The sequence below is a fragment of the Bufo gargarizans genome, chromosome 5 (genome assembly GCF_014858855.1).
Source record: "Bufo gargarizans isolate SCDJY-AF-19 chromosome 5, ASM1485885v1, whole genome shotgun sequence".
Taxonomy (NCBI): domain Eukaryota; kingdom Metazoa; phylum Chordata; class Amphibia; order Anura; family Bufonidae; genus Bufo; species Bufo gargarizans.
Window position 1 is genome coordinate 161,527,334 of NC_058084.1, and position 18,153 is coordinate 161,545,486.

At 42.3% G+C, this 18,153-nt stretch overlaps 1 protein-coding gene across 1 annotated transcript in view; it reads right to left on the reverse strand.

Moving 5' to 3' along the window:
- Positions 1 to 9,661: 9,661 nt before the first annotated feature.
- Positions 9,662 to 18,153, reverse strand: part of RNMT (RNA guanine-7 methyltransferase) — a 67,630-nt gene continuing 59,138 nt past the window's right edge. The window contains exons 10-12 of the mRNA XM_044293106.1: positions 12,074 to 12,175; positions 11,956 to 11,989; positions 9,662 to 10,136 (exon numbers count right to left, since the gene is read on the reverse strand). Coding sequence (XP_044149041.1) covers positions 10,099 to 10,136; positions 11,956 to 11,989; positions 12,074 to 12,175 — 174 coding nt within the window. The 3' untranslated portion in view covers positions 9,662 to 10,098. The remainder of the gene's footprint in view (positions 10,137 to 11,955; positions 11,990 to 12,073; positions 12,176 to 18,153) is intronic.

An 18,153-nucleotide genomic window follows, 5' to 3' on the forward strand; every position in this document is an offset into this window, starting at 1 on the left:
CTCTTTTGGCCCATCCTGCATGTTCTACTGATCTAAATCCAATTGAAAACCTTTGGGGATGGATGGCAGGGGAGGTTTACAAAAATGGACAACAGTTCCAGACAGTAGATGGCCTTCGTGTGGCCGTCTTCACCACTTGGAGAAATTTTCCCACTCACCTCATGGAAACGCAGGACAAGGGACTTCTTCCAGGAGAATAACATCACTCTTTTGGCCCATCCTGCATGTTCTACTGATCTAAATCCAATTGAGAACCTTTGGGGATGGATGGCAGGGGAAGTTTACAAAAATGGACAACAGTTCCAGACAGTAGATGGCCTTCGTGTGGCCGTCTTCACCACTTGGAGAAATGTTCCCACTCACCTCATGGAAACGCTTGCATCAAGCATGCCAAAATGAATTTTGGAAGTGATAAACAATAACGGCAGAGCTACTCATTACTGAGTTCATGTTTGGAAGTTGGATTTCTGTTTTGGGGGGTTTAGTTTTTTTTTTTGGAGGTGTGGTCATAAACTTTTGAGCAGCTGAAAAACAGGCTGCTTCAGTTTATTCGATGTTTTCATTAAATTGAATGCTCCATTTTTTTTTGTCTCACTCCCATTTCCTCTTGTTGCATGTTGAAGCTCTACTTGGAACCTTGTTAAGATCCAGCCATGCTAAATATGATTTTTTGCCATTTTTCAAGTGGTCTTAAACTTTTGATCAGGACTGTATCAGATTGAGGGCTTAGTCTATATATAATATTTGCATCTATTGTACATTTTTTTACGTGATTTTACTGCTCTTTTATTTTTTTTTCTCTGTATTTGCTACAAATTGAAAATAGCTGGACATCCGGTGTGGTAATTCCAGATTTGTCAGCCAAGGGTTGTAGATACAGAATGCACCAAGGACAGCTATGGCAATAACACATACAAAAAAAGAGGGGGTGGATGTAACTGAACTATGAAAAACAAGGAGTCCTGGAAGAGATGATACAGCCCCACAAACTCCTGCTCTCAACCTTATCACGTCTGTTTGGGAATACATGAAGAGACAGAAGGATTTAAGCAAGACTCCTACACAGAAGATCTGTGGTTAATTCTCTAAGCTGTTTGGAAAAAAACCTCCCTGCTAAATTCCTTCAAAAACAGTGTGCCTAGAAGAATTGCTGTTTTGGTTGGCAACGGCAGTGGCACAAAAAATATTGATGTGCTATATATTTCGCTTTTATCCATTCACTTTGCATTTAGTTAACTGAATATTGACTTATAGGATAGCTGCCTTACATCTGGTGGCATTAGAGGCAAAGCTTGTTAAGAGCTCATTTGCATTTCTTCCCTCGACAGAATTCCAGAGGAGAATGTATGGCCTATAAGTCTCCTCACACTGATTAAGGTGCTCTCTCCCTAAGGAGAGTTAGTTTCCCCCTTGAATGTGTATACAAGCATCATTTTACATGGATCATCTTTGCATTCTGATCACGGCACTTCCTTCAGTAAAAAACCTTTTTTTTACATCAATAGCAACGTTTCAGTTCACACACTGGAAGCTCTCTCAAGCAGTGATACATGAAAGAGTATGTGAACCCTTTGGAATGATATGGATTTATGCACAAATTGGTCATAAAATGTGATCTGATCTTCATCTAAGTCACAATAGACAATCAGTCTGCTTAAACTAATAACACACAAATAATTAAATGTTACCATGTTTTTATTGAACACACTATGTAAACATTCACAGTGCAGGTGTAAGAAGTATGTGAACCCCTAGACTAATGACATATCCAAGAGCTAATTGGAGTGAGGTGTCAGCCAACTGGAGTCCAATCAATGAGATGAGATTGGAGGTGTTGGTTACAGCTGCCCTGCCCTATAAAAAAAAAACACACCCCAGTTCTGGGTTTGCTTTTCACAAGAAGCATTGCCTGATGTGAATGATGCCTCGCACAAAAGAGCTCTCAGAAGACCTACGATTAAGAATTGTTGACTTACATAAAGCTGGAAAGGGTTATAAAAGTATTTCCAAAAGCCTTGCTGTTCATCAGTCCAGAGTAAGACAAACTGTCTATAAAAGGAGAAAGTTCAGCACTGCTGCTACTCTCCCTAGGAGTGGCCGTCCTGTAAAGATGACTGCAAGAGCACAGTGCAGCCTGCTCAATGAGGTGAGGAAGACTCCTAGAGTGTCAGCTAAAGACTTACAAAAGTCTCTGGCATATGCTAACATCACTGTTAGCGAATCTATGATACGTAAAACACTAAACAAGAACGGATTTCATGGGAGGATACCACAGACGAGTGGCCCAGTCCGAGTCCTGACCTCAACCCGATTTAGATGTGGCATGACCTCAAGAAAGCAATTCACACAAGACATCTCAAAAATATTGTTGAACTGAAACAGTTCTGTAAAGAGGAATGGTCAAGACTTACTCCTTACCGTTATGCATGTCAGATCTGCAACTACAGGAAACGTTTGGTTGAAGTTATTGCTGCCAAAAGAGGTTCAACCAGTTATTAAATCCAAGGGTTCACATACTTTTTCCACCTGCACTGTGAATGTTTACATGGTGTGTTCAATAAAAACATAGTAACGTTTTATTATTTGTGTGTTATTAGTTTAAGCAGACTGTGATTGTCTATTGTTGTGACTTAGATCAAGATCACATCACATTTTATGACCAATTTGTGCAGAGATCCATATCATTCCAAAGGGTTCTTGCAACTGTATATAGCATATTCAATGTCAATCAATCAATAACATAATTAAGTGAAAATTGTGATAATATTCATAAGAGTGTATATCAAAATGCAATTATACATGATTCCAAATCAGTGATATAAATGAATGCATCCTAAAAAAACATACATATACATAAAAGACTATAAGTCATATTACATTCTAATTAGACTACTCATTAAAACCCAGGTGATATAATAAATAACATGATTAAAAATAGTTGAACATTTGCAACCTGATTCGGATCCAAGCGGCACATGGAGAGCTGGCATGGTGCGGAGACAGCTGCGCTTGCGCGGCGCTACTTCCGCAATCATTCCGGTGTAAGCAGTCTTCTATGAGCAGATGTGTCACATGACCCACAGGTCAGATGACCGGAAGATCAGGTGACCGGGATGCTAGAATCACAAGGGGCATGTTGAATAGCAGAGCGAGTGGCAGATTAATATTACTGCATGTGCAGATGTTGATGACCCCACATATGCAGTAATATCAATCTGCCACTCGTTCTGATATTCAACATTAAGGTTCGCTAATTATGGATGTATTTCTTTGTGATCTTTGAGCTGCAGATGTGGAGAGAGGTTACTACATTACGGAGATAGAGGTTATTTTCCTTTTCTTCTAAATAAATGGAAACATATATCTTGCGGATTTGTCTGAAAGTGCAGGACCTGAGTCATGTGATGGTTGCTGCAGAAACCTATACAAACATGCCCCTTGTGATTCTAGCATCCCGGTCACCTGACCTGTGGATCATGTGACACATCCGCTCATAGAAGACTGCTTACACCGGAATGATTGCGGAAGTAGCACTGCGCCAGCTCTCCATGTGCCGCTTGGATCCGAATCAGGTTTCAAATGTTCAACTATTGGTTTAAATCATGTTATTTATTATATCACCTGGGTTTTAACCAGCTCAGCGTCCCTAGCTTAAACCCCCTTAATGACCAGACCACTTTTTACAATTCTGCACTACACTACTTTCACGGTTTATTGCTCGGTCATACAACATGTGTGACACTTTTTTGCAGCCTAGGTGCGCAAAGGTGCCCAAATTCCAATGAGTACCTTTTAGGAGGGCATTTTTAGGCATTTGGATTCCAGACTTCTTCTCACGCTTTAGGGCCCCTAAAATGCCAGGGCAGTATAAATACCCCACATGTGACATTTTGGAAAGAAGACATCCCAAGGTATTCCGTGAGGGGCATGGCGAGTTCATAGAAGTTTTTTTTTTTTTTGGCACAAGTTAGCGGAAATAGATTTTTTTTGTTTTTTCTCACAAAGTCTCCCTTTCCGCTAACTTGTGACAAAAAGTTCAATCTTGTACAGACTCACTATGCCCCTCAGTGAATAACTTGGGGTGTCTACTTTCCGAAATGGGGTCATTTGTGGGGTGTGTTTACTGTTCTGGCATTTTGGGCGGGGCTAAACTGTGAGCAACCCTGTAAAGCCTAAAAGGTACTCGTTGGACTTTCGGCCCCTTTACGCACCTAGACTGCAAAAAAGTGTCACACATGTGGTATCGCCGTACTCAGGAGAAGTAGGGCAATGTGTTTTGGGGTGTATTTTTACATATACCCATGCTGGGTGAGAGAAATATCTCTGTATATTGACAACTTTGCATAACAAAATTTAAAACGTAATTTCCAGAGATATTTCTCACACACAGTATGGGTATATGTACAAATACACCCCAAAACTTCTCCTGAGTATGGCGATACCACATGTGTGACACTTTTTTGGAGCCTAGGTGCGCAAAGGGGCCCCTCACGAAACACCTTGGGGTGTCTTCTTTCCAAAATGGGGTCACTTGTGGGGTATTTATACTGCCCTGGCATTTTAGGGGACCTAAAGCGTGAGGAGAAGTCTGGAATATAAATGTCTAAAAAATTTTACGCATTTGGATTCCGTGAGGGGTATGGTGAGTTCATGTGAGATTTTATTTTTTGTCACAAGTTAGTGGAATATGAGACTTTGTACGAAAAAACAAAAAAAAAATCTTCTATGAACTTGCCATGCCCCTCAAAAGTGATCTTTATAGCGCCGCAGCGATTTTACAGTGATCAGAAAAAAAAAAAATTCGGTCACTGCGGTGGGGCGGACTGAACGCAAGTGTGCACACAAGATCAGGCCTGATCGGGCGAACACTGTGTTTTTTGTAGAGCCTATAGAACATGTCCTATTCTTGTCCGCAATTGCGGACAAGAAAATACATTTTCTATATATTTCTGGCAATGTGCGGATCTGCAAAATGCGGAAAGCACATTGCCGGTGTCTGTGTTTTGAGGATCCGCAAAACACATACGGACGTCTGAATGGAGTCTTACGGGGGGTGATCAGGGAGTCTATATGGGGTGATCAGGGGTTAATAAGTGACGGGGGGGGGGGGTGTAGTGTAGTGCTTGATGCTACTTACAGAGCTGCCTGTGTCCTCTGGTGGTCAATCCAAGCAAAAGGGACCACCAGAGGACCAGGTATATCAGACGCTGTTAACAAAACAGCGTCTGATATACCTTTCAAGGGTTAAAAAAAATTGCATCTACAGCCTGCCAGCGAATGATCGCCGCTGGAAGGCTGTAGATCAACTCGTTTACCTTCCGATCCTGTGAGCGCGCATTCACAGGAAATCTCACGTCTTGCGAGATGATGCGCCGAAGAAGAACAACCCGACCGCCCGCAGGACGCATCCCTGCGTTAGGCGGTCGGGAAGACATTAATGATTGGTCTAATTAGTATTTAATATGACTTATAGTCTCTTATGTATATGTATTTTTTTAAGATGCATTCCTTTATATCACTGATTTGGAATTATGTATAATTGCATTTTGATATACACTTATAAATATGATCACAATTTTCACTTAATGATGTTATTGATTGATATTGAATATACTATATATATATATATATATATATATATATACACACACACACACTCACCTAAAGAATTATTAGGAATTGGCATTGATTCAACAAGGTGCCGATAGCATTCTTTAGAAATGTTGGCCCATATTGATAGGATAGCATCTTGCAGTTGATGGAGATTTGAGGGATGCACATCCAGGGCACGAAGCTCCCGTTCAACCACATCCCAAAGATGCTCTATTGGGTTGAGATCTGGTGACTGTGGGGGCCATTTTAGTACAGTGAACTCATTGTCATGTTCAAGAAACCAATTTGAAATGATTCAAGCTTTGTGACATGGTGCATTATCCTGCTGGAAGTAGCCATGAGAGGATGGGTACATGGTGGTCATGAAGGGATGGACATGGTCAGAAACAATGCTCAGGTAGCCCGTGGCATTTAAACGATGGAAAATTGGCACTAAGGGGCCTAAAGTGTGCCCAGAAAACATCCCCCACACCATTACACCACCACCACCAGCCTGCACAGTGGTAACAAGGCATGATGGATACATGTTCTCATTCTGTTTACGCCAAATTCGGACTCTACCATTTGAATGTCTCAACAGAAATCGAGACTCATCAGACCAGGCAACATTTTTCCAGTCTTCAACAGTCCAATTTTGGTGAGCTCGTGCGAGTGGTTATTTCAGTCAACGTTGCTCTTCTATCAGCTTGAATCAGTCAGCCCATTCTCCTCTGACCTCTAGCATCAACAAGGCATTTTCGCCCACAGGACTGCCGCATACTGGATGTTTTTCCCTTTTCACACCATTGTAAACCCTAGAAATGGTTGTGCGTGAAAATCCCAGTAACTGAGCAGATTGTGAAATACTCAGAGCGGCCCGTCTGGCACCAACAACCATGCCACGCTCAAAATTGCTTAAATCACCTCTTTCCCATTCTGACATTCAGTTTGGAGTTCAGGAGATTGTCTAGACCAGGACCACAACACTACATGCATTGAAGCAACTGCCATGTTATTGGTTGACTAGATAATCGCATTAATGAGAAATAGAACAGGTGTTCCTAATAATTCTTTAGGTGAGTGTATATATATATATATGTATATATATGTGTATATATATATATATAATGTGTTGTGTGCACTCCCTTTTTGTATCACTGCTTGAGAAAGGTTCCAGTGTGTGAACCAAAACGTTGCTATAGGTGAATAAAACTACACATTTTACTGAAGGAAGTGCCGTGGATTTTCTGGGATTATTGATGTTGGAAGTCTGGATTGCTTCATCAGCCGCTGGCACCCGTTATCACATAATACTGCTGTGCTGTTCACGCTCTCGAAACACACACACACACATATATATACATATACACATACATACACACACACACACACAAACATACACACACACACAAGCATACACACACCTAAACATACACACACCTTAGTGCTTCCTAGGTGGCTATGTAACAAAAACACTGCCACCATGTGGTTGGATGACCATATGACACTAAAGCATTTACTGTATTTTCCAGAGGCACTTGGCAAAAAATAAAATAAATCTCACATCTTATAGTCTGCAGTCAGGGTGGTCCAGCAGTGCCAGACCTCCCCGACTGCTTCCTTAATGATCCAGCAGAGCGCTCATGCAGCCCTCTGCTGGAACAATTAGAAAGATGTAGCTCTACACACACACACACACACACACACACACACCTCTCTTTCCTTGCCTGACATGGAGCTGTAAGATTATTGGAGGGAGGGAGGAAGGCACATGATCTTGAGGAGCAACACCTTCATCTCCATCCTGAAAAGTCCTAATGTACAGTGAACAGATAGGAAAAATCACTGGAGGTTAAAGGACCTTTGATGATGTCACAAGTAGAAGTCATAACCAGGAATAGAATACTGTAGTGTAAGTGTACAGAAGTATGATCTTTTTATATAGATAACACTATGCTGTGCCAATCACTGATGCAGAAGAGAGCAGCTCATACTGCATTTTACATCAAAGCGCTGTAGAGAAATGTACAGCATGATGTTGGGGAGGAGGAGGAAGCAGTCTCATCCAAAATCACTCCACTGTGCCCTGTACTCAGCATAGCAGCAGAGAGCTGCTCCTACTACACTAACATGCACGTTTGGCTCAGCTGCTCCTTCTTAAACAACCTGTGGTAGGAATGTAAAACATGATGTGGGCACAAGGAGTCCATGATTAGCAAGTCCTGTGCCAAGCAGTTCGTGCTGCCAAAGGACAGAGGGGTGGATTCGACCAGTGTCTATGAAAGAAGGCCTTACAATCACCATCCTGGGACAGACTATCTACTAGTGCAGGGATCAGCAGGCACGCCAGCTGTTCAGAAACTACAACTCCTAGAGTGCTCCATTCACTTCTATGGGACAGCTGAGCATGTTTGCATGCTGGGGTACCAAAAGGTTGCTGATCCCTGTAGTAGTGTTATATATAGTCAGTTTTTTTTGGGGGGGGGGGGGTGTTTTACGCAGCCCTGGTCACATAGATATAAATGGAGCTGTGTGAAAAGCTGAAGGCACATGGATGCAATACGTTTCACAATGATGGTTGCTAGTGTTCTTCATGCGCGCAACTGCAGACAAAACAGATTTATCCTGCATGCCAAAACCACTGGCCAGACCCTGACGTATTCCATTTTGCTCATGTGAAAAATGCCCAAGGCTAGGTTTACACAGGGCATTGTTGAGCCATCAGAACAACCACATGCATTTATAAAAAGTTTTAAACCACTATTACCACTCAGAAAATTGTGGCTGGTAATGAAGTTGTAAAAAAAAAAAAGCATGCGGTTTTTCCAGTTGCTCAAAAATGTATTAAAAAACACACTGTGTAAACCTATCCTAATGCAGGCTGTACTTCAGAACTAATAAATAACGCACCACATGTACAAAGTTACTCAACTAATGTATATTCATTCTACATGTAAACAGCAAACCTTGGACACACACTAAAACTATACCTCCAATTATAATGGTTAAAACAAGTACAGCTCTTCAGTTGGTTAGATTACTGCGATGTTGCATAGGCAGCACCAGTCTATACTTTATTAATTCCAAGATGCTGCCTCTATCATCTCAAATCTGTATAGAGCTCCAACATACAACCTCCTTCTAAGGCAGGGCTTCTCAACTCCGGTCCTCGGGACCCACCTACCGGTCAGGATCTGAGAATATCCCACAGAATGAATACCTGTGGTAAGTCCTGATGCATGGACACTAATTATATCACCTGCTCAATACTAAGGAAATCCTGACTGGTAGGTGGGTCCCAAGGACCGGAGTTGAGAAACCGTGTTCAAACGCCTCATGCACATGGCCGTTCTATTTTTTTGCGGTGTGGACAGTTCACTGACCCATTCAAGTTAAATGGGTCTGGATCCGTTTTGGCAGCCGCACGGATAGTGCCTGTACGTTGGGGACCGCAAATTGGTCCCCAATGCATTAAACGGCCGAGCAACAGTCGTGAGTATGGGGCCTAAGCCTAGCACCCGATACCCTCACTTCCTGTAAAGTCTAGAAAGCAATTGCTGAAAACTGGGCACAGCATTTGGAGGTCGTTGCAGCGTCTGAGGAGCATACATTGGAAAACCTCAAATCCACAGCCTCAAAAACCATAGAAAGCTCTGAATGTAGACTGCCCCTGCCTCGTATCACAGTAAGGCTGCATTCACACAACGGTATTTTTGGTCCATGCTGATCGCAGTTTTTGTGGATTGCACACCGACTCATTCTTATCTACGGGGTGGCAAAAAATGTGTCCATGTGCTGTCCACATCTGGGTGGAAAATTTTAGAACATGTCCCAATCTTCTCAGTTTTGTGGACAAGAATAAGCGTTTTTATAATGAGGCACGGAAAAAGTGGGGGATGCACACAGACCGTACCCGTATTTTGCAGATTTTCAGTCTGGCAAAACCCATACACTTGTGTGGATGTAGACTAAGAAGTATCCTCTGTAACTCTAAAGTACAATGCACCAAATAAGTATCAAAACAATGAAAAGTATCTGTAAAGCTGCAAAACTTGTAGAAGGAAATACATTGCAAAGTCATTCACTGCAATTTACCAGAGGTCCAGTGAAATAGGATTACACTTACAGGTATTCTTTATATAGTTAAACTACAATGTTAAATAAATTGACCTTAAAATACAAGAGATTTAATGTTTGTTGAATATCTAGAAGGATAAAAAATATACTCTGTGCACGCAAGATTTTTCCCCAGATTACCCCTGGAAGAAAGAAAGAAAAAAAAAAAAAAAAAAAAACATGAAATCTGAAAACATTTGTACAAAATGTCTATGGTCTTTTCATATTTACACTCCAGCCTGTCACAAACAAGATATCGCAACTGGCACTTCAACTTGAACAGACTTCACATATACGTGCAAAAGAACTACAACTAACTGTATGTACATAACATTCACAAGCTTCAACAGAAAAAAAAAGTCCATCTGAATCTTTCAGAAGTGTCTTCATTCAAGTCTCTTTTTCAAAGGCGAATAATAAATATATACCTGTAGAATAAATAAAAAAGGCCCATTAGAAAACACAAACTCATTAAAATTCGGCACTACAGCAAGGAAAGCTCTACATACAGATTGCAAACGCACACATCTAGAATAAAAATAATCACTAAAGAAACGTAGGTGAAAATCCCTCTTGCATATTAGTTTGTAATAAAAATAACCTTACAAGATACTAAAGTGTCACTTAAGAAATCTCTTAAAAAAAATTTAACAGCCCTCCTGGATTAAACCTAGCAGGCAGCAATGTAGAACGGCATGAAAGTACTTCAAGAGGCATGATTATGTACACTATCAGAGTGCTTTTTAATTCCACCCACAGCATGAGACTATAAAAACATATACTTACAGGGGTTATCCCATGACCAATTTAAAAACATGAAAATCAGACGTCATATAGTACATGACATCTCTTTCTAACAAAGCTAGAACCAGCCCTGTACCTCACATGGATCCAGAGATCTCCACATTCATTGCTCTGCTAGATTTATAGCAAGCTGAAAGCCCAAGGGGAGTGTCTTTTCTGCTGCAGCTCAGGGGGCGTGTCTCAGCTCAGCCTATCACAGCTCAGGAGGCAGGTGACTGCTGAAAATGAGCATGTGCGGCCTTCTCAGTGAGCAGGTCAAAGAAAAAAGAAAAAAAAAAAAGAAACTGCAGGTGGCGCTATACAGACACATAAGTGGCTATGCGGGAAAAATAACGGATGTGAAAAAAAAGCTTTCCGTTTGTATACGGCTTGCCGGATCGGGTAGGCAGTTCTGTTGCCGAAACTGCCTGCCGGATTGTAACAACGCTAGTGTGAAAGTACCCTTAGTCACCTTGCCTCAAAACATTGTACCAATAAATCTACACCTCACCCACACAAAAAAAGTCCTACAGCTCCCTCGATGGTAAAATAGAATTATTATGGGTGTCAAATATGGCATGAAAAAAATTTGTTTTTAAAAACGGTTTTCATTTAAAAACTAGACAAAAATGTACTCACGCTAACAGCTAACCTAAGCAACACCTAACTTTTTTTTACGTAAGCAACAACTAACTATTTTGGACAGGATAATCAGTTTTCTGCCTACCATATTGATTGTAGAAATTAATATCTGCACCAATTGTTCTTGTATTTCTATCTCCCATAATGCCTTTCATAGCCATGAGGACATTATCAGAATAGGAGGACAGCTTAAAGGGTTGTCTGAGATTTAGGTACTAATGGCCTATCCTCTGGATAGGTGATCAATATCTGATTGTGGGGGTCCAACTACCGGCAACTCAACAGGTCAGCTGTTTGAAGACCCCCGTGGCGCTCCGATGAGTGTTGCGGCCTCTTCCTAGACTGTTGACTTCATGTTCATTTGTCAGAGGTACAGTTCAGTCCCATTCAAGTGAATGGGTCAGAGCGGCAATACCAAGCACAGTCGCTATGCTTCGTAAACTACAAGAAAGCCACAGCGCTCACTAGAGTGCCACAGCCTCTTCACTCTGATTGGAAGGAGTGCTGGAAGTGGGACCCCACCGATCAGATACTGATGACCATCCCCTGAGGATAAGCCATCTATATTAAAACCTTGGACATGTACTTTTTTTTTATATTTTTGGATTAGAATCTATAATTTCTGCCAATTTGGCACCAGCCAAACCCTGTTAATCCTAGAGTCACAATTCAAAAATGTAGTGAAAGATGACACAGACTGAATGCAAAATGAGAACTATTGTATTATAGAGGCTACAATCTGGCTAAACTGGTGGAAGGCAAAATATGCATTCGTGAAGTGGGTACTGTTCGATTTGCAACAGGATTTATAGAATCACTTACTTGTAGCATCCCATTCTGATTTGCTTAGAGTGCCCTTAAGGGGGAAAAAAAAAAGAAAAACTTGTTAGAGATAGAGGTTCTGTTCTTTTGGACAACAAGAACCCAAAGAACTACTTACCAGCGGTAGCTTCGCTTTGCCACTTTCCTTGAGATTTCTAGCATGTTCATAATCCTCTTCATTATTTGAAACTAAACTGGAGTTAGGAGTTGAAGGATATTGCTGAAATCAAAGTGTGACATGCCACAGTCAGTTATGCCCAAGACCAATTAATACATAAAAGATGCATAAAATCATGAGCAGAGCATGATAAATATGGTTCAACTCGCAGTGCCTGATCATCGCTGCAGGTTGCCGTCACAAACCGCAACTGTGCATGGTGCAAAGTGACAGAAAAAGGGTCATTAAAAACAGACTTTTTTTTATGGCCATTATGCATCCATTTTGTGGTCCTTTGTCCGTGTCCAACAGCCTATTTGCATGGCCGTTAAAAACAGCCATGAAAAAAAATAATTGTAATTGTTCCGTTTAAGTATCCCTGCAATGCCCTCAGTATACCCCCAGTATCTATAATGGCCTGCTGTAGTGCCCCAGTGACTATAATGTCTGCCATTGTAGTCTCAGTTTATACAAGGGCCCCCCATATATAAAATGCCAACCACAGTACCCCCTGTACATAAAATAACCTCCAATAGTACCCCCTTGTATATAAAATGTTGCCCCACTGCTGTTCCCCTAGAATAAAAAGGCCCATCAATAGTTCCCCCAGTGGAGCCAATTTTACTGGGTACGGGGGGGAAGGCACCTAATCCACTTAAATGTGTTGACATTCGCTCTGCACTGGAGGGAACTGGAAGTACCTGGCGCTGCCAGCATTGTGACGCCATCATGCGAGGAGGATCAGGTACTTCCAGTTCCATCCAGTGCAGGCAGAGCACACTCAAGTGGATGAGGAGTGTCATTTTTTATTTTTTTTACGCAATGCCCGAAAGGCACTTTAACCCATTTTACAGGTGCACTCCTGGCTATATAGCCATTAAAAACGAGCCCAATAATTTCAATGGGGTCTGTCTGGCCGTGACAAATAGGAAATGTGCTATTTTTTTTATGGTCTCTATTCAATGGTCGCAAAGAAAAAAAAAAAAAAAGTCAGTGAAACAGCCGTTACAGTGCTGTTTGTACTGTCGTGTGAATGCAGCCCAAGTATTGCATACAACACTACATTTCACATCAGTGTAAACAAAAGTGATCATTGGAGTGAACAGCACCAATTACAAAGCAAGTCCTTCTTAATTATATTATTATATCAGATCATTAAAGGGGTTGTCCGGCTCCAGAGCAGTTTATTATTTAAACTGCATCTGTCAGCATGATGAACCCTACCTTTTAGGCCCCTTTCACACGGGCGAGTATTCCGTGCGGGTGCGATGCGCGAGTTGAACGCATTGCACCCGCACTGAATCCGGACCCATTCATTTCTATGGGGCTGTTCACATGAGCAGTGATTTTCACGCATCACTTATGCATTGTGTGAAAATCGCAGCATGTTCTATATTCTGCGTTTTTCACGTAACGCAGGCCCCATAGAAATGAATGGGGTTGCGTGAAAATCGCATTGCATCCGCAAGCAAGTGCGGATGCGGTGCAATTTTTACGCATGGTTTCTAGGTGACAGTCTATTCACTGTATTATTTTCCCTTATAACATGGTTATAAGGGAAAATAGCATTCTGAATACAAAATGCATAGTATAATGGTGCTGGAGGGGTTAAAAAAATAAAAAAAAATTAACTCACCTTCTCTTGATCGCGTAGTTCCCGGTCTCTTCTTTACTTCTTTAATGATGAGCTGTGGGCTAAAGGACCTGTGGTGACGTCAGATCACATGCTCCATCACCACGGTGATGGACCACGTGATTGGAGCATCTGATCTGACGTCACCACATGTCCTTTAGCCCACAGCTCATCATTAAAGAAGTAAAGAAGAGACCGGGAACTACGCGATCAAGAGGAGAAGGTGAGTTAATTTTTTTAACCCCTCTAGCACTATTATACTATGCATTCTGTATTCAGAATGCTATTTTCCCTTATAACCATGTTATAAGGGAAAATAATACAATCTTCAGAACATCAATCCCAAGCCCGAACTTCTGTGAAGAGGTTCGGGTCTGGGTACCAAACATGCGCGATTTTTCTCACGCGAGTGCAAAACGCATTACAATGTTTTGCACTCGCGCGGAAAAATCGTGCGTGTTCCCGCAACGCACCCGCCTCTTATCCGGGCCAAAAATATGACGCCCAGTGTGAAAGAGGCCTTAGGGTTAATCATGCCAAGTAGTGCAACAACCCCTCTCTTACGGCAATATGATGTTGTTTCTGAGAATGTCATTTTTATGCTAATGAGGCACTCTAAGCACTAAGGGACGGGCCTAGCTTTTTTGGAGCACCACCTCATCTTTGCCACTCTCCCTCCGCCACTGATGGGGCCAGGCATCGTCAGAGTCAGTGCTCCAGACAAAAAAAAAAAAAAATACCTGGTAGCCATTGGCTCCTGAACTGAAAAATTTAGGAGCCAAATGAAATTTTTAGTCGCCAAATCGAAACCGAATCAAAATTTTGGTATCGTGACAACGCTACTCCGATCAGATCGGCATAGGGTTGTTTTGATACCAAAATTTTGATTCGCTTTCGTCACCATAACGTATTGCGATACTCAATACTGCGCAAAAAAAAAAGCAGCGTGCATTTCGCATATTATGAAATGTTCGGCCCATAATAGAACAGTCCTATCCTATTTTTTAGGGTGACAAGGTGACTAAAAAATGGTGAATGCTCACCGCATAGGAGATATTTTTTAATAATTTTATAGTTTGGACAGCGCTATGTAATATGTTTATTTATTCTTTATATATTTTATATGTAAAATTGGGAAAGGGGGGATTTAAACTTAATATTTTTAGGGTACTTTCACACTAGTGTTTTTCTTTTCCGGCATAGAGTTCCGTCACAGGGGCTCAATATCGGAAAAGAACTGATCAGGCATATCACCATGCATTCTGAATAGAGAGCAATCTGTTCAGGATGCATCAGGATGTCTTCAGTTCAGTCATTTTGACTGATCAGGCAAAAGAGAAAACTGCAGCATGCTACGGTTATATCTCCGGCGAAAAAAAACTGAAGATTTGCCTGAATGCCGGATCCAGCATTTTTTCCCATAGGAATGTATTAGTGCCGGATCTGGCATTCAAAATACCGGAATGCACCCGCACTAAATCCGTACCCATTCACTTCTATGGGGCTGTGCACATGAGGGGTGATTTTCACACATCACTTGTGCGTTGCGTGAAATCGCAGCATGCTCTATGTTGTGCGTTTTTCATGCAACGCAGGCCCCATAGAAGCTAATGGGGCTGCGTGAAAATCGCAAGCAAGTGTGGATGCAGTGCGATTTTCACTCATGGTTGCTAGGATGAAAGTCTATTCACTGTATTATTTTCCCTTATAACATGGTTCTAAGGGAAAATAATAGCATTCTTTAATACAGAATGCATAGTAGAAGGTCAATATAATAAACCTTGGTGGCGCAGTGCCCCCCCCCCCCCCCAACACCCCAGTATGATAAACATTGGTGGCGCAGTGCGCCCCCCCCAATATAAGAAACATTGGTGGCGCAGTGCGCACCCCCCCCCCCCCCACCAACACCCCAGTATAATAAACATTGGTGGTGCAGTGTGCCCCCCTCAATATAATAAACATTGGTGGCGCAGTGTGCACCCCCCCCCCAGCAGCCCAGTATAATAAACATTGGTGGCGCAGTGTGCCCCCCCCCCCTCAATATAACAAACATTGGTGGCGCAGTGGGCAGTGCCAATGAGGGTTAAAAAATAAAAAAAATAATTAACTCACCTCCTCCAATTGATCGTCTCCTGTTCTTTCTTCAGGACCTGTGGTGACATCACTGTGCTCATCACATGATACATCACATGATTCATCACCATGGTAATGGACCATGTGATGAGCTCAGTGACATCACCACAGGTCCTGAAGAAAGAACAGGAGACCGGCAGCTACGCGATCAACTGGAGGAGGCGAGTTAATTTTTTTAAATTATTTTTTAACCCTCATTGGCACTTCCCACTGTGCCACCAATGTTTCTTATACTGGGGTGTTGGGGGGGCACACTGCGCCACCAATGTTTCTTATACTGGGGTGTTGGGGGGGCACACTGCGGCACCAATGTTTCTTATACTGGGGTGTTGGGGGGGCACACTGCGCCACCAATGTTTCTTATACTGGGGTGTTGGGGGGGGGCACACTGTGCCACCAATGTTTCTTATTCGGGGGGGGGGCACACTGTGCCACCAATGTTTCTTATACTGGGGTGTTGGGGGGCACACTGTACAGGGAGTCTAAGAAAGAATCGAATGAGTCACTAAGTCGGATCTTTAGTTCTTTTCACCTGTGACTCATTCGATTCTTTCTCCCTGTACTTGTCAGTGACTCAGAGCTGCTAGTGCTCGCCTTGCCTTGCCTCAGCTCTGATTGGTTGGTGGGCGGGGAGGGGAGGGGCTGGCAGAAGCAGCTTCCACTCTAGGATCAGATTACACTCCTCCCGAGCCCCTCCCCTCCCTGCTGCCAGCGTCTCTGCTGTTGTGTGCTGTGACTCACTGACAGACTGAGAAGAACATCGGCGGCGGCGGGGCAGAGAACTATCAGCTCCTGTGCCCGTCGCTGTTCTACTGCAGAGCTGCCGCGGAGGGTCTACTCGCAAATGGCGACAAGACTAAAAAGTCTTGTCGCCATTTGTAAATTCTAAGTCGCATTGGCGACCATTTTGGTCGCCATCTGGAGCCCTGAATGTTCAGAGGCCTGTCCCTAAATGTATGCACCAACTTTACTCTCCATGTAGACTGCTGAGAACAGCGATTGGCTGCAGTTGTCACATACTATTTAGGGTACTTTCACACTTGCGTTTTTCTTTTCCGGCATAGAGTTCCATCACAGGGGCTCTATACTGGAAAAGAACTGATCAGTTTTATCCCCATGCATTCTGAATGGAGAGTAATCCGTTCAGGCCGCATCAGGATGTCTTCAGTTCAGTCGTTTTGACTGATCAGGCAAAAGAGAAAACCGCTACGGTTTTATTTCCAGCGGAAAAAAACTGAAGACTTGCCTGAATGCCGGATCGGGCATTTTTTCCCATAGGAATGTATTAGTGTCGGATCCGGCATTCAGAATACCGGAATGCTGGATCCGTCCTTCCGTTCTGCGCATGCGCAGACTGAAGAAAAAGGTGAAAAAAAAATAATTGCCGGATCCGTTTTGCCGGATGACACCGGAAAGACGGATCCGGCATTTCAATGCATTTTTTCGACTGATCAGGATCCTGATCAGTCTTACTAATGCCATCAGTTAGCATACATTTTTCCTGATCCGGCAGGCAGTTCCGGCGACAGAACTGCTTGCTGGATCTCTCTGCCACAAGTGTGAAAGTAGCCTAACTGGCAAACACTGGGAATATTATATCAGCGCTGCAGGGAACGGTGCTGTGGAATCTATTACTATCATGTTTTATTTATTTATTTTAGACACTAAGTGTTGTCCAAGGTTTTTAGTTATCTTAGCAACCCCCTCCCGACCGTTTCATACAGCAGACACCTGCAACTGGGGATAATGCCGGTCACTGTCATTTAACACTTCAGATGTCGTGGTCAATCTTTGCCACGGCATCGGAACTCGTACCTAATGCATTGGAGTCTATGAGAATAGCAATCTAATGATAACTATATGTATTCATTCAAATCACCTGTGATTAAAAAGTTGTACACACCCTAGAAGGGCATCAATGAAAAGTAAAGTACGCCCCCAACACACACACAACTACAAAATAGTTATAGGGGTCAGAATATGGTGACGAATACAAACAGGTTTTTTTTCCCCAAGGTTTATTTTAAAAAAAGTTATCAATATCAAAACGAAGAAAAACTATACATATAAAAAGGTATCCCGGAATTCGCATTGACCTGTATAATGAATGAAAGTAACAAACTATAAATAAATAAATATGTGAACAAATGAATAAATAGATACATAGATAAATCAATACATCTATTTCTATAGAGCCTCGGTTATTTAAATGTATCTATATTTCACCCAGTAATGGATAAATGTCTCTAGCTTAAGTTGTCAAACAAATAGCCAG